Raw genomic sequence first — 21,004 nt, forward strand, 5'->3', positions numbered from 1 at the left:
CGTCGAACCACTAGCAAGACTGGAATGAACAGCCTCAGAAGGTGACGGAGATTGGCTTGAGCCTTAGATTGTGACCAAGGTGAGCGGCATGGAGGCTTGCCCAACAAGTTTACGCTGCAGATCATGACTCGGCCCATACTAGGAGACGACGACGACGGGGACGGGCGTGACGGGCTCGACAATCCGGGCGCTCAGTGACGATGACGGATCCTTGCGTTCGAAACGACGTCTATTTGCAGAAGAGATATATACACCATGTGTGTGTGTGTGTGTGTGTGTGTGTGTGTGTGTGTGTGTGCGCGCGTGTGTGTCCGTGGTGGAAGCACGGCAAGCAAGCTTGCAAACAAAGTATCAAAGTCAACGGGCGACAGGTCGACCTGCAGGCGAGGTAGACTCGGCATGTCGATGCAAATGGCCATCCAGTGATCTCAGCCAGGGCAAATGGGAGGGGGTGTAAATGGTAGGGGTAGGTGTGGGAGAGAAGTGACAGAAGGGGGGTGTGTTTGTACGGACGCAACGTCGATGAGGCAGGGCAGCGACATCGATGGGGATTTTGGATTCCCTATGCTTCTTACGGTAAGGTACGCAAGTTCCCCATCGACACACTAAATTGTCTAGTCGCATCCTTGCCGGTTGCCGCCGCCGCTAGCAAAGCCATCACCGCTACGACTACCGCTGCCGCTACATACCACTACCGCTAGCCATCGTCCAGTGCAACACTGCCTTCCATGTCAGGACTCAGGTCACTGGGCTCGTTTTCGCTGGGCCGGGGGACGGAGGACGCCCACACGCCCCTGATGACAACGCCCTCGACCCCTCCTCCCCTGGACTCGTTGGCTCGTCTGGTCCTCACCCACGCATGACGGACACAGTGGGCAAGAGGAAGAGGGATGGATTCTGGATGAGCGGCTCTGTATCAGCGAGAGGCACACTCGCCCTCACACTTACACACTCACACACTCACTCATTCATACACGCACTAAGCAAACTAGCCGCCGTGGTGTGGTTGCTCCCCCCACATCTTCGCCCATCCCGCCAGTACTTCCAGGTTGCGTCGTTCCACGAGACATGGTTGACAAAACGCTGTTGCGTGGGTGCGACCGACAGACTCACACGCAGCACACCCCTCTGGTGTTTGCTGCTGCCTCTTTTCTGCGTCCACCAAAGCCCCAGCCCGACCCTGCTCGCAGGCCAATGTCAGCTTTCGCCAGTCAGTACTGTGCACCACTCGCTTCACAGCTCTGCTGCGGCTTGCCAAAGTAGCCTCAACTTACGCAGCACGCTACTCTTCCCAGTAACCGTTGATTTCCGCTCCCTCGGTTTTGCCTTTCCCCCCCCCCCCCCCCCCCCTTCCCATGCTAGGTCCTCCTCGGCCTGTCCTAGCTTTCTGGTCTGCTGAAAGAGCAACACTGCCGCCTTTCCCAAGGCCTGCGGACGCCATCCCTTCGAACGCGCACGCCCCCATCTATCAATTCAAATGCCCCTCGGTCACTTTACGGCTACCCATTGAGAAGGACACGCGGGACTTTCATCCTTCTCCACGCCCATTCAAACTCCCGAACAAGATGCATGGCATGGGCATCACGCTATTCGCCTGCCTGTCATATCCTGCAGAAGCCTCTCACTCAACTTCACTTTGACGACGACCTCATGTTTTCGACCCTGCAGAAACTCCTCTGCTCGATACAGACACGCCTCGTATCATCCACTCTCCAGGACACATCAAGCCCCCAATTCTGGTATGACCCTCTTCAGATACCCAAACCCTTGCGGACGCAGGGCCGGAAACGATTCCCTGCAAGGCATTTACAGATATTGTGGATGGCCTATCATTTTGCCACCAGGCACCGCCCGTTCCTCTGACGTCCGACGTGAGGACGTATTTGCTGAGCACCGTCGTCACTATTCAATCGCTTGCACCAGGGGCCGCATCTCCATGCCACAGCTTCCGAGAAGCAACCACGCAACCCGTCAGCAAGCCGCCACATGCTTTCAATGCGATGTGCTGCCATAATTGGGACGCAGCTTTGTCTCCACACACTGCACGGTCTGCACTGTCTCTCTCACTTACCCACGGTACATGTCTAGTCAACTTGTCGCCCGATGCAGTAGCGTAGGGGCCTTGGCCACCACGAACTTCTCATACACTGTCACTCGTTTGTCCCCTTTCATGAGACTCGTTGACCCGCTAGATCCGTCGGCGGTGAGAGGTCGGATACTTTGAAATCCAGCAAATATTGAGCAGCGCTGTTGGTATGCATCGTCCACCGCCGACGCCAACGCGAGATCGACTCGTAACACCAGAATATGCCGCCCTTCGGTCTCTTGTGTGTTCTGGACGGACCATTCCTGTTACGGCATGAGCACAATAGGATTGCACACGAGCGACCCGGTGAACCAGAGCTGATACTTGCGACATGATGGATTTTGTCAGAAAGCGGAGGGTTGTAGTAGCCCAAACGCAGCATCCAGGCCGCTGAAATCACACACGGGCTAACCTCCGCTGCATCAAGCCGCCAACATGTCAATTTTTTTTTTCGCCTGGAATCCACTTATGTACGACGCTCCAAGCCCGACTGGCCAGGAGAAATTGGTGGGAAGGGTTCATGGAGACCTACGATGAAAATGAGAATCAAGCCATGGGCCCCACCGAATCGACAAGACAACGCGATGCAGAAAAGAATCGATGGTCTCGTTCCTCAATCTCGAGCCACCGCAAATCCATGGGCCCAGAACACAAACAACCGCCCTGCAAATGCCCCGGTAATCTTCTAGTAGGCGGACTGTCCAGATGCTCCCAGTCGACAGCTTACGTCGTTCGTCCGTCTCCGCTGAATTTGGCTCAGAGTCAGTCGTAACAGAGAGGGACATCATTTTGGATCCCCTTTCCACCGAAAACTCCGCCTCCGCCAGACTGCCTCCAGTGCGGAATTCAACTCATTCCATGCTTCGTATCCGTTCCTCCTCCGAGAACAGGAGATCTACATCGCGCTTCCCTGCGGCTGTACCAAATGCAGGCGAAGTTTGCTGCAAGACAACAGGTTGAAGACGGGTTTCGTCATCGAGCTGGACGGTTCTTCCACCTGCGACCCATCGATTCCCTCACACATTTCTCGTCGATTCTCGCCATCCCTGGCTCTCAACTGGTTCATCGTCAACGTCTTCCTTCTGTTGCATCCAAGAAGCAGCTCCTGCCTAGCATCTGCAGGCCATCAGCAGCCTCGCCTGCACCGCGCCTGCGTGAGATGCGCCATCTGCACTGACGCGTGTTTGTGTAAATGCAGAGTAGCCCAATCTACTCACCTTCACTCCACAAGTGCAGCGGCGGCTCGAAGAGGTTGAAGACAAAAGACACGGCAATCTTGGGCCAATTTTGCGTCTCTGACAGCCGCAATGTTCACAACACATTATGCCGTGAAGTCCGCCTCTAGCCCAACTTGACCCGTCGCAGAAATGCTTCTCTCTCGCTTGCCCGCCATCCACCTTCCATTGTTTACACCGCCTCTTGTTCCCCACACGGGTCCTCAAACCTTCACTTTCGCGGAACACGCATCAGGAGCGACCACCGACGATGGATGCCCACCGGACCGCAGGCTTCGGCTTGTTGCCATGTAGTTCTGCAGATGACCGAATCCTGACGACTGCGGGACACTTGGTCCACCCACCCCGTTCCAACTCAACGGCCGAGGCGACCATCTACGGCATCGGGGGGCAGGATCCGGAGAAGCCGCGGCGGCGGCGACGAAGCTGGCTCATTGCCTGGCCTGATCCGATACGGACGACCCACCGCTAGCACGACTTTGCATATCGTCTCCCAGCCCACTGAACCCCTCGCGCTGGACTTTGAGAGTGGCCAGGTCGACCGCGAAGCCGAGCTTCTCTCCCAGCTCCCAACGCTCCCGGCAAATGAGTCCGTAAAGCATGCCTGCAACGAACGTGTCTCCAGCACCTACCGAGCTGCAGGGTGTCAGTGTCGGTCAACATCTGCCTCGTAAGCGCAGCGAGAGATGAGCGGTCGAGAACGACTCGTTCGCTTGAGGGGTTAAGTCACTCACTCAACCACATGCTGGACTGGGTGCTCGACCGGACGCTCGACGTAACGTTGATCTTGCAGCGATAGGCACGATGCCCCCTCGGCCCCCCACGTGATCATAGCCAGAGAGCTGTTTAGCCTACAATCAGCCAACGGTTCCTAAGCGGCGATTGGAAACCCACGCTCGCGGCTGGCTCTCCCCTCTCAAGCAAGCCTCAGCAGATGTGTAGCCGCAGTGCTGTTGTGTTGGTCAACTTCACGACGCCTGGCTCTCTCTCTCCCAAGCGGGATGCTCACCTCGGCCCAGCTCTTGGAGTAAAAGACGACGTCCGCTTCCGCGGCGAGTTCCCTGAGCCCAGGTCTCCCGGGCTTCTCGACCTCGACACTTACCGTCGCACTCGCGCCCAGCACGCGTCTTAACGATCGGACACACTCGAGCGTCGTTTCCGGGATCCGCCCCTCAAAGTGCCACCACGTCTTCTCTCCACGGCCCCGGAACGCCTCTGCGACGATCAGGAACTCGGCGGCCGTCATCTCGGGGAGGTCATTGTGGTTTACGATTGTCCGGCTGCCCGTCGCCTCACTGCGGAGGATGTAGCAGCTCGCCGGCACCTGGTGGCTCGCGCGGAAGAGAGAGTGGTCAAAGTTGACGGCTGACGAGGAGGGCGAGGGCTCCCGGCCTGACGATGGTGACGTCGGCGTTAGTGAGGCGATGATGTTCGCTGTTGCCTGCGACTGGCGCTCCGGCAGGGGTGAGACGAGGTGCATCTGCGGCACCTCATCCTGAGGTGAAGACTCGTCGCCGCCGCCTGGCGGGTTTCTGAGCAGCTGCTGCAAAACTTCGATCGTGTTGGGGCAATTGCCTCCTCGCCGAACGCGCAGGCTTGTCGCCCGCAATTTTGCGTCCTCTTCGGGGAAGCGCGGGATGCTGGGAACGGTGAGTCAGCGAGGTGTTCTACGTGCTCTGATGCGAAGGGTTCGCCTTGCGTGAGGATCGTGTCGACGTAGCACGCCCCGAGGAGGATGAGGTGCTTCATTCTTGGTGTTGCGATGTCTAGATCGTATTCGTGATTTGCGTGAACCCGACCGTGGCAATGACCTAGGTAAGCCCGCCACACTGCAAACCTGCGGGACTTTATTATTGCCTGTCACTGCGCTTTAGAATCTGGCGCGATGCTGCCTCATTATCTCGTATCTCACGATGTTGCAGACGACTGCGGCGTAATTGGGGAAGAAGGAGAGAACGTCATGCTCCTGTTATCGCTACTTCGCCCAGAACTTGCGGAACATCGGCTGATTGTTTTGCCGCGACCATAAACACCACGACACGAGGTGAACGTCGCGAAGCCTATTCGTGGCCAGAGAGCGACGAACACTTGGACCTTTTCCTTCCTGTTCGCTGTGCCTGGCTTGGTTGGGCCAAGTGAGGATTTGGGTGTCGAGGCCTTCTTCAGTGACGACCGGCAACAAAACACGACTGATGACTGTTGGAGAGTGGCCTTGTTCAAGAAGCAGACGCTCGACCTCAGTGCCGAGCCGTAACCTTCACTATAGATGGGCAAGGCCAAGACGATGAGAGGGAGAAAGGAGTGCTGCTGTTTGGTATTGTCCCCTCTCTGGTATCCCTCTACTTCGCGTCTGGTTTGGCGGTGCAGCCACTAGCGAGGGATCTGATGCCAACTCTGGTTCGCCATGTCCTCGTCCTCCATGGGCTGGTTCATCATCGTGACGGTAGACTGACCGTCGAGTGTAATTCTCCTGTCCCGCGCGAAATGAAGCGGACTACTCGAACACGGCACTTCCGCCAACGATGTTATGCGAATCGGGAAAATGCTTCACCAGTTAGCCCTGATGTGTCTTTCTGTGTGGGCATCACAATGAAACGCAGTCAGCAGGCGTTGCTCTTGCTCTGAACATCGCCACATGGTTACGCTCTCGGTCCTTGATTGCCTGATCTCAAGAGCGTAGTCATCTTTCTAACCACACGACCGAAGCTCATTTAGAACCCTATCAGGATGAAACGGCCATCCTAGTTTAAGGTCGCTACGTGCCTCGAGCAAAGTCCTCGGCATAGCCTGCGTCGGGCAGCTTCATAGAGCCCCGAGATAAGACCGCCAACACGTTCAGCGAGGATGAGAAGGAGACGTGTGACTCCGTTGCATCCGAGTGTCATACGACGGGGCTTCGGTGAGGGGGTCTCCAAAGGAGGCAAGAAAAAGAACCTTTGACTGGAAGTCGATTTGACATTCTTTTCTCAGTATTTTCATGAGAAACTCGCGTTTGATGCTGCCAGAGGGACTACTCTTCCTGTAAACTCATGTATCCTCTGCCTTACTATCTTCGCTGCTGTCGCCCCTATCGTTATTTTTACTTCTACTGTAATCGTCTCTCCTATCATGATGTCTGGCGCCTTTCTTCTGCTATTTTTATTTATACTTTCATGATCTCGACTGCTCTCATTATTATTGTCGTTATTGTTACCTCTATGTCTCCTCTGGACAACATTAAGATGTCAGCCACAGAATGGATGATAGACATCATCCCCGACTGAATTTAAAAGCGGCATTGTGAAGAGATTTAATATGTCCAGTGTATTATATGAATTAATATTTATCCACTACCATGGTATCCAATCCGTACCTCTATACTATGCCTTGACGCCATGGACTCATCATTTTCCTGTAAAATGTCGAAACCTTCTCTTCATTTCTTGTACACAGACAAACGATTGCCACTGCCACAGTACTCAGTGCTGCTACCCGAGCAAAGCAAATTGCATTCGCTGACAGGTGCCACAATGGATATGTCGGGCAGGGCAGAGCCGCAATAGCACTCGCCGCTGTATTCTGTGCCAAAGTAGGCGAAGCCGTCACAAAACGACGCGCACACCTCGTTTGTCATCTTGTCTGAAGCCGTCGCCTTCGCACTCAGGGCACGGCCACCTTGGGCTGGCTCAGTCCGGCAGCCGAGGAAAGAGTAGACGCCGGCGGTGGCAGGTTGACTTGGGCCAGTAACCTTGTCGTTGTTGTTGGTGTAAAGGGTGAGTCTGTTGCCGGCGCCGCAGTATTCGTACTGGTTTCCGGTGCAAGTCATGCTGCAGTCACTCAAAGGAGCTGATGAGCTGCTCGAAGCGAGGAAGTTACCGCAATAACACTCGCCTCCATACTCCGTCCCGAAGTACTTGTAACCTGAACAGAAGGCGGCGCAGTTTTCGAGAGTCATGTTGTCGTGGGAGGCATAGCTGTTCTGGCTCAGCGCACGAACGCCATTTCCTTCTGTCCAGCAGCCCGTCAAGTTGTAAGCGGCTACAGTCGCTTTTTGGGCAAGCGTGGGTACAGTGCTAGTCGCGCTCGACGTTGTGGTAGAAGAGACAAGGCTACTGGTGGAAACAGGCTTGCTTGTCGAAGACGAACTGCTGCTCGAAGTCGCTGAACTGCTGGAGACTGAGCTTGACACGGCCTGGGCTGACAATGTTGAGGCGGAGGAGGAAGAGGTACGGGTCGACGACGCGACGCTACTCGTCGAGGAGACCACGGTGCTGAAAGTGGACGATCCAGTGAACGGAGCACTGGAGGAGGAAGAAGATACACTGGCACTGAGAGCACTAAAGGTGCTTGAGGGAGTGATGGAGCTCGAGGAGCTGCTGGAAATACGCGAGCTGCTCGATGCGGTTGTCGTGGCCGAGGCAATCGAAGAATGAGAGGAAGACGAAGAGGTTCCAAGCTTGTACAGCTCAAGACGATTTCCGTCACCGCAATACTGATATGGGTTCCCGGCACATTTCATGCTGCAATCAGTGATGGGAGCAGATTTGCTAGTATCCTGTAGGCTGCTACCGCAATAGCCTGTATATTGTTAGATGATACGAATCTGAAAGGAGTTGACTGCTACTTACATTCGCGACCGTACTCGGTGCCAAAGTATGTGTAGCCAGAGCAGAAGGTAGCACACTTCTCCAGAGTCATGTCGTCGGCTGCCGTCGAGGTTGCTTGGAGGGCGCGGCCGTTGGTGGCCTCGGTCTGGCAACCAACCAAAGAGTACTGTCCAACGGCGGAAATATGGGCGAGAGTAGCAGTCGCAGACGCGGTCGAGCTGCTGGTACGGGTGGCGGTGGTGGAATACAGCTCGATTCTGTTGCCCGCGCCACAGTACTGAGTTGAGTCTCCAGAGCAGGGCATATTGCAGTCGACCAAGAGTGCAGAAGTACTGGTAGAGTCCAAGGAGTTACCGCAGTAGCACTCCCGTCCGTACTCCGTTCCCCAGTAGTCGAATCCAGTGCAGTTGGCCATGCAGCTACTCAAAGTCATGCCGTCGTAGGCGAACGCCGCGCCCTTGAGAGCCCGCCCGTTTGTTGCTTCGGTCCAGCAAGAGACGAACTTGTACCCGCCCATGGTGGCACGGTGGCTGGGGGCACTCGCAGTGCTTGTCGGACCAACAGATGAGACAGTGATACTGCTGCAAGAACTACCTCCAGACCACCCCTGACAGGTTCCACCTACGGTATTGGCCTTCTTGAAAGAATCAACCATGTCTCCGCTGATTAAATCCATTGTCGACTCAACACTGACACCACCCGGGATGGTGGTCGTCACGGTGAAGAAAGTATAACCTCCTTGGCAAGCACCCTGTGTCATGGCCAGTGTCATGTTGCTCAGGAGTGGCACGACACTGGTGCTACGCTTTGTTTTGTACCAGACGTTGACGCTTACAGGCTGTGAGATGCGATCGTTACGGACGGCGGCAACGAAAGTGGCATTGCCGTTGGACTGGGTCAAACAGCTCTGATCAGCCTGAAGGAAAATGGCGTCCTGCATGGGATAACCGTTGCCATTGTTGTCGAAGAATTTGGTGGAACCATCGTTCATATTGATCGTTACCGTGAAAGATGAGATACCAGATGAGACCGGGATTCTGACTCCATTCTGTTGATTCTGCATAAGTGTAAACCAGGCGAAGCTCTCTTCCAAGTTCGTGGAAGCACCAGAAACGGTAATGGTGAAGGCACAAGCTCCAGATCCACAAACGTTGCCGCCATTCCGATTCTTGTAGTTGATAGTGAGGCTGGCGATGTTCGAAAGGGGAAAGTTGGTCGTGCGGACACGGATAACACCCGTCAGTGACAGGGTTGATACGTCGGCGAGTGTGAGTTGCATTTGTACCGGCTTAACTTGGTAGGGCTGGATGGGGTCGCTCAGAGTCACGCCGGACGGGACGACATTGACCATCCTCTCAAAGATTGCTTTACAAACGTTGTTGAAGACGGTGGCGTCTGTCATGGCCTTTACGGTTGCATTATTGTCGGCGTTAAAGACTCTGAAGTCGGAGTTCTTTCCCTTCTGGGTCCCGGGAACGTTGACCAGTGGGTTCTGAGTGGTACCGGCGAGATATTCGGTGATGACTTTGGGATCGAACGCGGCATCGGTGGTATCGAAGGTGGCAACTTCGTTTGTGAATTGGCCAGCAGGGACGATATCGGGATGGTCCGCCGAGTGAACACCGCCGATGGTGTGACCGCACGCCGTCATTTGTATCATATCTGCTGTAGAGAAACCCATGCGAACAAACCGGTTCAGGAACACTGGAGTCGAGTCTCCAGGTGTGGGAACGGCGCCAGAGTCGTTCGGTCCTGTTGCATCGATGCGGCCGGCTCGTATGGCAACAGATGGGCCCTTACAAGACAAAACAGATGTGTAGACGCCAAGTGCGATGAGGTCTGACATACTGCTCTTGCGCGTCAAATAGGGAGCCATGAAGGTCATGGTGGTGCCGAAGCCTGGACCTGTGTTGTCACTCGATCCCAGCTCATACTGCAAAGATGCATCCATGCCGCCAGTTCCCCTGTACACGTTTGCAGGAGCCATGTCGTGAAAGGCGGTCCTTAGCCACTCGGCGGCGTTTTTGCGACCTGCACCAGAGACCTCTCGCGTACAGGGGTTGACGGAATCGGCAAACTTTCGTGACCGGACACCGGTGGTTTGGTACATGATTTCCTCGAGCTCGTCGATGTCTGCAGGCCATGTTGGGTCGGCGGTGGTTCTGGCTGCAAGTCCCAGGAGGGCTAGCAGCAAGGATGTCGCCCCCTTCATGTTGTTGAAGATTACAGCACTACGGGCCGGGATCAAGAGAATGAGTGATTATGATAAAGAGCGTAAGTGAGTGAGTGTGTAAGCCACAAAAGCTCAGCTGAAATATTAATACGAGGTGCTCAAAAACAAATGCACTTGAAAAGAGCGTAATGGGCGAGCCCGACACGGGAAGGAAGACGTGAAGTAGGAAAGGACGAGAGAAGGCCACTAGCCGTTTGATAAGAGAAACATCTGCTGAGAGACGAATGGACTGAGAGGGAAGGGGAGGAGGTTCGGCGCTTCCGTGCCGTAGCAGAGTTGCGCCGTCGCACAGCAGAACGTGTAAGGAGGCCGAGAGACGACGCACCAGCCGAATGGAATAGCGGCAAGATGGACGATCTGGGCATGCCATGCAAGTCTAGGCTGAGAAATGGTGCAGCTATCACCAAAGAGAGCAGCATCCTCCATCGTTATTAGTGTCCAAGGACCCGACAGAGTGGCGGCAGCTTGGGTCCATGGTTCATGGGTGTTGTGATGATCGTGGTGTTGGTGGTGTCTCTTCGTATTTTTGGCATGGACTTTGGCCAAGGATGCCAGGGCTTTTCTTTCTGCTTCCGGGTAAGCGCCATCCTGATATTGGATTAAGGAAGGAACAAGAGGCAGCGCTATGCTGCTAATTGGCCGTTGGCAATTTGTGGCGTCTGACGGTGCTAGCAGCAGCGCGAGAACCGTCCAGGGGCAACGAGGTGAGCCCTTGCCCCTGACCAACGCTTACTTCCCCATACAGTAGCCTACCTGCTTGAAGAACACGCATTTGCTGGGACCAATGGTGTCTTGGGCAATGAGTCGTAAGTTGCATCTTTGGACTGCCAACCTTCCGCCTGACGCTGCGGTGAGACAAGACCTTTTCAACTGTCCTTGAGCTTTTCCCGCGTCTTCAAATCGAGATATCTCGGTGGTATATCCTCGATCAAGTAACCACACGGGAGGATACGGTCTCTTTTCCTCATCTTGGCACCCCAATGCGGTTTACACCTACAGCACCGAACTATCGATGTCACGACAGCGATGGCGCCCAGCTGAACCACCAGCTGCCGAGATACCGCATTCGTCTTCTGGGATATTGCAGCTGCGTAATCCTCCCCACCCTCAAGGTAATGCGTTGTCGTCGTCTCATCTTGCCCTGAAGTTGGCACCGGCAAACATTCGGGTAGAGGGCTTTGAAGTACACAGACAACTTTCGTTGCAGCCGTAGCATCGGCAACTACGGCATTCGAAGATATTTCGAGCACGTCGCAGATTTGTCCAACATGCCGATCACGCAAAACGGAAGTCGGCTTTTAAGCATCATCCACAACCTTACTTTCGAGATCCAAGACCATGGAGCCAAAAGCACTAGTAAACCTACTTGTATCCCGCACAGTCAAACACAGCCAGAAAGGAGTCAGTTGGTTAACCTAAAGAACATGTCGTCGAATACCTTCCTCATCAAGGCCTACCTGGCCGTGGCATTGCATGCTCATTCTGCTGTTTACTTATCTCTCGCAGGACACATTGGTCAACAAGGCTGTCATATCTGAGTCGGCTCGCCAAGACGCCCTTGCGCTGTCAGGTACGACGCGAGTCCTCCTCCACACTTGCAGACTCCACGATCCTGTCAGATCGAGAGAATCAGACGAGTCACTTGCCCAGGCTCCGAGAGTTCGCCATAGCTGTCATAGCGACAGAATGTGGCTGTTGCTAGCGGAAACGGGCTATCGATTTTGTCGGATTAAAGGGGGAGAACCCAGCCCTTTACCAGCTAGTGGCTCGAACGGCCTCGACGCCTTGGGCAAGCCAACGGTTCTACTCGGCAGCTTCTGCGCCAAGACCCCGCGACTTTCCCTGTCCATGAGCAGTCCGAAATTCTTCAATAAGGGTAGCGCCCTGCAGGTTCGATGACTTTGGTGTAGGGCTGCTGTGTTACGCTTTACGAGACAATTGCCCACGACACGGAGAGAGACTTGTGCCAGAATCTTGTTCCCGAAGTCCGCAAGAACCACGTTGAGACCAAAGTAGGCTGGTTTTCGTTCCGATGTTCCACAATGGGCGCCTTACCGACGCATTGGATACGAAGCGCTTCCCACTGATGGCGCTCATCGGTGCCACTTGGATAGTAAGAAAGCAGCCTGAGGTCCTGTGAATTGCCGGAGGCGCTTGATTCTTCAATGCGAGCGGGCTGGACAAGCAACGCTGAACCAAACGTATTCGGCGCCCCCAGCGGTACCGTTCGGCTTCTCCACGCATTGGACCGTAAGCGGGCCCTGCAGACTCCGCGTGCCGCAAGTCTCCGGCATCCCGATACGGGGATGGATTTCGGGCCCCACTCCGAATCATGTCTCCGATCCCAAACAATGGCTCCCTGGCCTGCGAACACCTAGCATCTCCCAGCCAAAGGCATGAACCCTCAGCAAGCGGGTAGAATGGCCGATGAAAGCCGCACGTTATGCCACAATGATGCGCCCAAGGATTCGGCATTGTTCCGGTTCATGACGTTGCAGCTTCGTTGTCTCGGTACTTTTGCTGGGTGGGTTGTATGAGACAAGCTTCGACGGCCATTTGCAACGTCTCCAGGCTTGGGTGTTGGGCGGCCCTGGAGCTTCGACTTGTGATTACCGAATTGAAGGAGAGAGCCCCGCCTCCAAAAGCATGCCTTGGTTTCCGGCGTTGCATTAGGCTTTCGGTTTTTATTCAGTTGAATCGTCCGATCAACGACTTTTTCCAACAACCTACTGCAAGGACATGAGCTATCCCGATGCGAATAGAGCCAGGAATGAGGGTGATGACGAAACATGTCCAGATCTAAAAGTTGGTTCGTCTGCATCTTGACGTGTAGTCGGGAATTTGGACCGCCCGGCTTGACAGGCCGAACTGGGCAAAACTTGGCAGATCTCGTCGACGTTGTCCATTGGCCGCACCATCACTGCTGCTCAATGTTCTTCTCCCTCGCCCATTCTGACGCTACATCTGGAGGGCTAGCTTGTTTCCCATTTGCCTCGATCAAATGCAACATGTGGGCTCGCGGGAAAGGGCCAGACCGCTGCGAGCGAGTCAATCAGCCCCCTTCCGCGCCTGGGGAAACCCTGAAAGATCCAGGGGAAACGGTTCAGCTGAGGAAAAGCGACATGGAAACAATTACCAACGCAAAGCGACTGACGGATGAAAAATGCCAGCTGAACAAGGAAAAAATCAATTATATCATCGACAGGACCGACCTTGCAGATGCGCGCTAGCCTGCCAATGATCGTCAGCAGCCGGGTCCTGGCCATCAAACCGAGACATGCTCGGCAACGCGTACACTGTCTCTTTTTCCAACGGCACCAAAACCGGATACAGCGGGTCGCCCCAGTCTCAAGTTAGAAGAGGGAATTCAATGTGCAACAGGAGGTCGAAATGTGGGCAATTCCAGGATCTCTCTAACGCGATATTCTGAAAATCCTCACGTCAGACAAGACGGGCTTGTCTTGACAGTTGTGCGTGCTACGTAAGGCTCTGGTAACTCTCAAGGTCTGCGTCTGGGCGCAGACTTAGGAACAAACGGATAAAACTCCTGCCAACTCTTGACCTTTGGCCGTTTGGAAGGTATCCCGGTTTCCTTCGTTTCCTTTTAGTCACGAACACCACCTTCAACGTCAACTTGGGAGGCCCCTGGGGTCTTCCCGTGCGTGCCGTAGAAAGCCCACCCAAGTGGATCCAGCAGCGATGGAACGACCCTGTCGCCGACCGATCCCGACCAACCGACTTCTCCATCCGCCCCCGCAAAGCCACACTGCAGCACCTGGCACCGTGGCCGTGCCGGCTTGCGAGTGGAGAAGCCGTTCCCCATCCGGCCCAATCACGCCGCCGCCTGCCCCTCCAAGACGTCTGACATCATAGCAAGCCCCACCAAGGGGAGCAGTCCCCTCCCTCCATCATCAGCCACAACCTTCCTCGTCATCGCCCGCAAACAGCGCCCCGTACCAAGACCTGACGCCCATCTTCCGTCACTGCCATTTGTCCGTCCAAACTGGCAGCTGCAAGGAAAAGAATTAAGTCTACTTTGGGGCCTCCGTCCAGACTAAAATACCGAGCCAAGAAGGAAAGAGAAAACCCCGGTCAAGCTATTCCTTGCCACGATCGACGCAGTAGCGGGATCGGCAGGCCGCAGACCCATCTCACACCACTACCGGCAGCGCGAGGGCATTGCCTTTCAAAGTATTAAGGGTCTGCTCTCCTCTCCTTCCCGGGCGTTCACACAAGCAGTCTGGCAGGTTTTTATCTTTTCACTTATTTCCACCAAACAACTTGCCCAGTACATAAGGGTGAATCGAGCACAAATATCAATACGTCGACTCGTCTCACCCGATCAAACAACCCGCATCATTAAGAGACAACAAACACCATCATCAACATGGCATTTGCCCTGAAATTCCTGCAGTGGTTCGTCCGAGGCGTACAATTCGGCTCCGCGGCCCTCATCCTCGCAATCTACTCGTACTTCCTCGCGACGCTGCATAATCACAGCCTGCCGATATCGAACAAGATCCGCGCCGTCGAGGGCATCTCCGGCTCCGCCACGCTGTACACCCTCATCGGCCTGCTCCTACTTTGTTGTCTCGCCGGCCACGCCTTCACCTCCTTCGTGGCCATCGTACTCGATGTCGCCTTCATCGCTGCCTTCATCTACGTTGCCGTCGCCAACAAGGACGGCGCCAACTCGTGCTCCGGCACCGTCAACACCCCCTTCGGCAATGGCCCCGCCGACGGCGAGCCCACGAACACTGGAAGCGATGGCTGGACTCATCTCCCCAGTCTGAGAACAGCCTGCAAGCTGCAGTCTGCCTGCTTGGCTGTCGCGATCGTCGCAATGTAAGTTCTCATCTCATTCCCGCCTGGAAAACCAAGTTCTAACGCTTCCCAGCATCTTCTTCATCGTCTCCATCCTCGTCGAGGTGGCCCTCGTGCGCCACAACCGCAAGGAGAGACGCTTCGGCCCTAGCCCCAAGAACAACTACACTTCGGGCTCCGGCGCCGGAGGTGGCTTCCTCAGCTCCTTCCGCCGTCGCGGACGCCAGAACACCGCCGCCAATGAGAACGCTCTCCCCGTCCACACAAGCCCCGACCAAGTCCGTAACAGCTACGCCACCGAGACTACTGCCGTTGCTCAGGACAGCGGATACCCCAAGTATGAGGGTGCCTATGGTAACACTGCGACCGCGACGAGTGGCGGCTACGACTATGGTCACGGTCACGAGAACGGTACCACCGCGCCTCCCGCGGGCTACCGTTATAACGACGGCACTTACGACAGAGTCTAAGTGATGGGTCGCATGTATTCTCCATCTGGGATGTGAGAGATGGAATGTAATGATTGAAAATAATGGAATGAACTCGGTCAAGGATGGAATTATACCCTGGGATGGAGGAGTCTTGGCATATCGTCTCAAGTACGACGAACGCCTTTTTGCTAGATTTGTTATCAAGAATCAATTCACATGATTGAAACATGAATGGTTCAAGTTGAACTTGAGCTTCGCATCTGAAGCATGTCATGTCTTCGTCGTAGTGGTCTTTGCGTAAACTTCATAATCTCTGTGTTCAGCCGTGGCTGATCTAGGTGATGCAGTGGGTTAACCGAGTGATCTAGCCGGTGCCTCGTAACCCGAACCGTTGCTTAACTAGCCAATTGTCGTGAGCGACCGTCGTCAGTACTCTAGACCCGACACTTGATCAGGTGTTAGCATTCATTGTCAAAGCTGCAGGTTAGGGCAGTCATGGCCATCCAGCCGCCTCGTGCTCCCACTCACTGTTTACGCCCTCGTCACTACCGACGTCCGCCCAGTTCATGTCTAGCTTCTCCAGCTCCCTCGTGAAAAAGTCCTGTTCCTCGCGAAGCGCAGCACGAAGCTCGATCGCGATCTTGTCCGGGTATCTGCGCACATTGAACCAATGCGTAAGACTACGCAGCGCCTGCTCCAAAGGAAGCGCCGAATCAACCTCGGCATCGACGTCGCTGCCGGCAAGCCACTCGTCCCGTAGCTCTGGTCGACAGTGCAGGTAGACTGCGGTGATGACTCGCATGTTGCTCTGCCGCCACTTACGGCCGCAGTATGGCACTTGGTTTTTGAATAGCTTCAAGGTGTAAAGTCGCAGCTCGGGTTGGGGAACCTTTAATGATTTGCGCAGGATGTTGGCCGACTTGTACTGTACCAAAAGAAGGTTCCTGTGAGCTTTGTGCTTGCAAATCTTTTGCATGATTCGCAAATAGTTGATGAGAGAGAAGAAGTTTCTTCTAGAAAAGTCGGTGATGGGTTCCGCTGGGAGATCATTTACGGGGTACCCGAGCTCATCCACTTCGGGTCGCACGGCAGCCTGGCCATCGGATTGGGAACCCTCGTCGCCTTGATGAGGTGCAGGCGCAGGCGGTCGAGGGGGCGACCGTCTTCTCTTAATAGGCGGCGGGGCCGCCTCGTCCTCGCTTTCCTCCTCCGGCTCAGGCTGAGCAGCCGGCTTGTCCTTATACTTCGAGCGCAGGTTGCAAAAGTGGAAAAAACTGCATGGTTAGCATAAACATATCAATGCGTGAAGGCATCCGTACCTATTCTCCAGCCGGTCGGTCTTACTATCGACGACTTGCTGTATGTCTTGGTGCGCGAACAGTTTCAGGACCAGCGGGAGGTAGTTCGAATCCAGCAGAAGTTGCGTCATGTACTCGAATTTGAGAACGTCTAGACGAAAGGTCAGTTTCTCTTCTCAGGCCTTGAAATAACTGCTTACGAGAAACTCTCAGCCATTTCAGCAACAGGAGCAGGATTCCGGTGATGGCCTTTGTTGTAATCTCCCGAGATCGAGAAGCGTCTACCTCCTCAGGAGACATCTCAGGAAGTTCAGGGGGGCCACCTGAAGCAGCAGCAGAAGAAGGATCTTGGGGCTGCTGTGGCCGGTTAGGCCCCGGACCGCCGTTGACCATGCCATTAGCGCCTCTGCCGGCCATACTCGGGTGTTGTTGCCCTGCGGCAGGCTGTGATAAAACGGCCGTAACATTCATAAGGATCGGCCTAAGGAGTACAATCACCAGCGACTGCAGATGGGGAAGGGATTCTTTCTGTAGACCAGTTAGTGATGATGCGACGAGAACGAGGGGTTCGGACTCACATAGAAGCTGTCGACGGCAAGCAGACGTCGTCTGACTTCATCGCTGACCTGTCCTGATGGTCCACAGTCGATTTCGGGTTCTTGGATCGTGAAGCCCGCCTCTCTGCGCTCCTCCGCCTTCGTCTCTGCCTTCATCGCAGCGATCTCTTGCTTCTCTTCGAGAGTCAAGCCCTCGAGGTCGAGATCCTCAACGTCACTGTCATTGTCATCTGCTTCCCACCCCCTTTCAAACTTGAGGAAGCTCTCGCGCTCTTCCCAGAGCTGTCGTGTGGCACGCGTCATGCGAACTCGCTTGGAGAACAGCTCGCCGGCTTCTAGAATCGAGGCGGGAATATCGCTGCCCTCCCATTTACGCCCGACGAGTTGTTCTTGCAGACCAGCGCCACCTTTGCCACCAGCACTATTGCTTGTGGCATCCAGAGGCGGGTACATGAACGGGAAGTTCTGGTTCGTCTGATAATTTTGCTTCTTACCGCCTTTACCTCCGACACCAGGTGATGGCGGCGGCGAGGGTGCGGGTGTCGCGATGTGTACGGGTTGATGCAGAATGGAGGCGCCGCTGCTTTGGGTATTTGTAGATCCGGGTACAATCCCAGTGGATGCGCTTGTCCTCGTGGGCTGATTTGGCAGAGGCGGGAGTAAGGTTGTGTTCTCCGGTTCCAGGGGAATGAGCGTCCGTGGTGGGACGTAGGCGGGATACTTGGACGTCAGCTCCTGTCGAAACACATGGTAGTCGAGGGGCGATGCGGTGATAATGTCCTTGGACTTTGCGTTGGGGGATTCGGTCGTCGCCTTTTTGGCCTCATCGATCTCCCGGGTGCCACCCAAGACCAAGAGAATGGACTTCCAGTAGAGCAAGAAAATCTAGGAAAATTAGACCATGCCTCAGTGGGGTGGGGGGAGGGGCTCGTCCATACCTGACTGGAGGGCATCATATTTTGGTCGTCCCAACGAAGCTTGGATGTTGCTATAGACATGAAATCGACTAGTCCTGGCTTCAGGGAGACTTCCAAGGGTTAGCTATAGGACATGGCCAGGCTTGGTGAGATATGCTTACGAAGGTTGGTCCTGGTGGATTCCAGCTCCTTAGGAAAGCTCAGAGCTTCCTGAACAATGACATACATGATGGTCATCAGGTTGATGAGCTCGTCCTGAGCTTCTTGGGCACCCCCAGGCTGAACCAATCGTGGGTCATCGGACCTAGCGAGGTTAGGTAAATGTCGGGAGAACGGGTTATTGGGCATACCAAAAGACGTCAAAGCAGTTTTGAACTGCCTCCCAAACGGTAGCAATGCCGTTTAGAGATGTGAGGAAAGTTATGCTCGATCTAATGGCCTCGAGTTGGGGGGAGCTCGCAGCAGACCTCCCATCGCCTATTGTAGCAGGCGTTGAAGTATCGCCCCATCTTCCCAGCACCAAATATAGAAGCTTTCCAATTGATGCTGATCGTTGGGCGGGTTCTCTGACCTGGAGACCCCCGAGGGCGTCCCGGGTAAACTTTGCCCTCGTTTCGTAGTCCGTCTCCTCCCAACTTGTCTGGATATCGTACTCGTGCTGCCACTGCCATTCGAACGCACGTTGCGCGGCGTTAAGACGCACCCATTGCCAAAATTGATAGACGAACCACTCGTCAATCTCCTCGTCGTGGGATCCCATGTCGCTGTAGACGAAGTCATAGGCGACAGGTTCGCCCCGGCTGAACTCGGCTACTATGCGTCTCAGCTGCAGCAGAGAGAGCGAGTCGGTGGGCTGGGGTTGATCGGTGGGCGCAGGAGGCATCGGCGCAGGAGGAACCGGGGCGGGCACGGGGGCAGGCGTAGGCGCAGACGAGTTTCTCTGCAACATTGGCCTGGAGGGCGGTGGAGGAGGTGGATTCGCCGACTCGGCGATTGGGCCAACATCTGCAACAACAGCATCTGCAACATCGCCAGTCGGATTCGGAGGCGGAGGGGGCTGCTTCGCGGGGCCGGCGCCGTCGTTGGCGGCCCCGCGCGAGGACCAGAGTGAGTTCATCCTGACGGGAACGAAGCTATTTCGAGAGGTGTATCATGCTCTAGCTGGAATACTAAAGATGAAGAGCTATGATGTGGATGGAGTTCGGTGGCGTTGGTTGTTAATCGATCAACATTTGGCGACAACGCGTCGGGAACGTAGTTAATCGCGTAAAAGGGTGGGAGCTCATGGTTGAGCTTGGAAAGGAGGTCGACAGCGACGTGGTAAAGAAGCAGCCTCGAGCGGGATGCAGTTTGCAATGCAGCTTGTGATTGGCTGTGGCGCAAATCCTTGAGGTGGTTTGGCGGGGTGTGTGTGGGTGGAACAGCAATTGGGTCCCCGTCAGCCTTTCATCGTGGATCAACAGCGCTGTGAGTCCCCTACGCAGTAGAACGGAGAAGCTTGGGCCACGCGCATGTCTTATCTGGGCTGTTATCAGTTCAACCCCTCTCTCGTGCTGTTTACCTACATCTACACAGAGGGCTGGCGTTCTGCGGGTGCATTTGAAGTCAGCGGTTGCTCTGGCCTTAAATCACCTTGGGCGTAATGCGGCTAGAGACGGGCAGTAGGGATAGGCTTTTCCTGCCTTCCTGCCATACCACAATGGCTAAAAGGGAATTGTGCGGCTCGAAATCTAAGTTACACTGCTCGACATCGTGGAGTGATCATCTCATGTTTGGAACTGCGCAAGAGCATCACCCGATGTTGGCTTGCGCCGATCCAACGATTAGCTCGTGTTAAGGACCAGATAGTGAGCTTTGGACAAGAGATTTCGCGTCATGCGGACATCCGCCGAGCCAATGCAACCAACGCAGGGCGGCTTCTTGCCTGGGCTGCTCATCACAAGCCACGAGGTGCGTCCCTACATGCTCTGAGGTAGGTTCAGCTCCTATTGCCTAAAGAGACAGAGCAGCGCGAAGATGCCATTGTCTTCCATACCTTCCTTACCTTGGGAACCGAAGGCCCACACCCGCGGATGGAAGGTTCTGTGGCCCTTCGGTGAATGAGTCCGTCCTGCATTGAGTTGCATCCAGTGTCCCGAGTTGCTTCGGCGCTCCACGCACTTGCAGCTGGCCGCTGGCGAACAGCGCAGCTGCACGACGTCAGCGTAGGGCAAGCCACGCCCGGTGAATGGACCACTGACCAGTAACCAACTCTTCGGCGGTCGGTGTCGAGTGGGCAGCCTGCCCGGCCCACCCACCTCAGCCAATCAACCTAAGGTACCTAATCAGTACATTAAGTTGCCCAGGCGTGTCCAGTGAATAAGCACCCAAATGCCGCAATCATCAATTCACTAACAAGAAGGCCCCGCCGTGTCATTCCAGAAGCTGAAGCTACCCGGGCACAAAGTTCAACTTCCCGCTTCCCAGCTGACGACTTCGCCAACCCGCTAGCTTATCCTCCAAGTCACAACCACTCAAGCTCTCTTGCCTTCACCGCGGCATTTCCATAGCCTGGAAATCCTGGTTACCGTCCTTCGCGCATCGGATTCCTCTACGCCGCTACCTTACCTCAGGGCCTCTGATTACGAAAGCCGCAGTAATAAGCCCTGTCGCGACGATAGCCCGCCTGGCTGAGGATGCAATCGCCTCAGTGAACTCACATAAACTTTCGACCTGCCTTTACCTCAATCTGGTATACACCGATTTTTAATCAGCCTTTTGTCAGCTTTGGGGATTCCCAACCTGGCATCCACGGCGTTCGCGGACCCCTAAACGCGACTGAACTACCCCGCGCCTCG

At 55.1% G+C, this 21,004-nt stretch overlaps 5 protein-coding genes across 5 annotated transcripts; 2 read left to right on the forward strand and 3 right to left on the reverse strand.

The window, feature by feature from the left end:
• Nucleotides 1-200: 200 nt before the first annotated feature.
• CGCA056_v004809 (uncharacterized protein) lies at nucleotides 201-426 on the forward strand (the record flags this gene model as incomplete). Its single annotated transcript, XM_037320064.1, has 2 exons — nucleotides 201-257; nucleotides 304-426. The coding sequence occupies 2 exons, from the start codon at nucleotides 201-203 to the stop codon at nucleotides 424-426; spliced, it is 180 nt and encodes a 59-aa protein (XP_037181973.1).
• A 3,326-nt stretch (nucleotides 427-3,752) lies between these two features.
• On the reverse strand, nucleotides 3,753-5,070 carry KHK (Ketohexokinase; the record flags this gene model as incomplete). Its single annotated transcript, XM_037320065.1, has 5 exons — nucleotides 3,753-3,957; nucleotides 4,056-4,163; nucleotides 4,216-4,271; nucleotides 4,331-4,961; nucleotides 5,045-5,070. The coding sequence occupies 5 exons, from the start codon at nucleotides 5,068-5,070 to the stop codon at nucleotides 3,753-3,755; spliced, it is 1,026 nt and encodes a 341-aa protein (XP_037181030.1).
• Nucleotides 5,071-6,736: 1,666 nt separating this feature from the next.
• Nucleotides 6,737-10,119, reverse strand: CGCA056_v004811 (WSC domain-containing protein; the record flags this gene model as incomplete). The annotated part of the gene is made up of 2 exons (XM_037320066.1): nucleotides 6,737-7,878; nucleotides 7,929-10,119. 2 exons carry the CDS (start codon nucleotides 10,117-10,119, stop codon nucleotides 6,737-6,739), a joined length of 3,333 nt encoding a protein of 1,110 aa, XP_037180555.1.
• Nucleotides 10,120-14,527: 4,408 nt separating this feature from the next.
• On the forward strand, nucleotides 14,528-15,434 carry CGCA056_v004812 (uncharacterized protein; the record flags this gene model as incomplete). The annotated part of the gene is made up of 2 exons (XM_037320067.1): nucleotides 14,528-14,985; nucleotides 15,038-15,434. The coding sequence occupies 2 exons, from the start codon at nucleotides 14,528-14,530 to the stop codon at nucleotides 15,432-15,434; spliced, it is 855 nt and encodes a 284-aa protein (XP_037181862.1).
• A 387-nt stretch (nucleotides 15,435-15,821) lies between these two features.
• Strip1 (Striatin-interacting protein 1) lies at nucleotides 15,822-19,284 on the reverse strand (the record flags this gene model as incomplete). Its single annotated transcript, XM_037320068.1, has 8 exons — nucleotides 15,822-15,829; nucleotides 15,924-16,669; nucleotides 16,715-16,844; nucleotides 16,894-17,221; nucleotides 17,272-18,135; nucleotides 18,189-18,277; nucleotides 18,329-18,471; nucleotides 18,518-19,284. 8 exons carry the CDS (start codon nucleotides 19,282-19,284, stop codon nucleotides 15,822-15,824), a joined length of 3,075 nt encoding a protein of 1,024 aa, XP_037181033.1.
• Nucleotides 19,285-21,004: the final 1,720 nt, after the last annotated feature.

This window comes from Colletotrichum aenigma, assembly GCF_013390185.1.
Source record: "Colletotrichum aenigma strain Cg56 chromosome Unknown KSG_Cg56_contig03, whole genome shotgun sequence".
NCBI classification, from domain to species: Eukaryota; Fungi; Ascomycota; class Sordariomycetes; order Glomerellales; family Glomerellaceae; genus Colletotrichum; species Colletotrichum aenigma.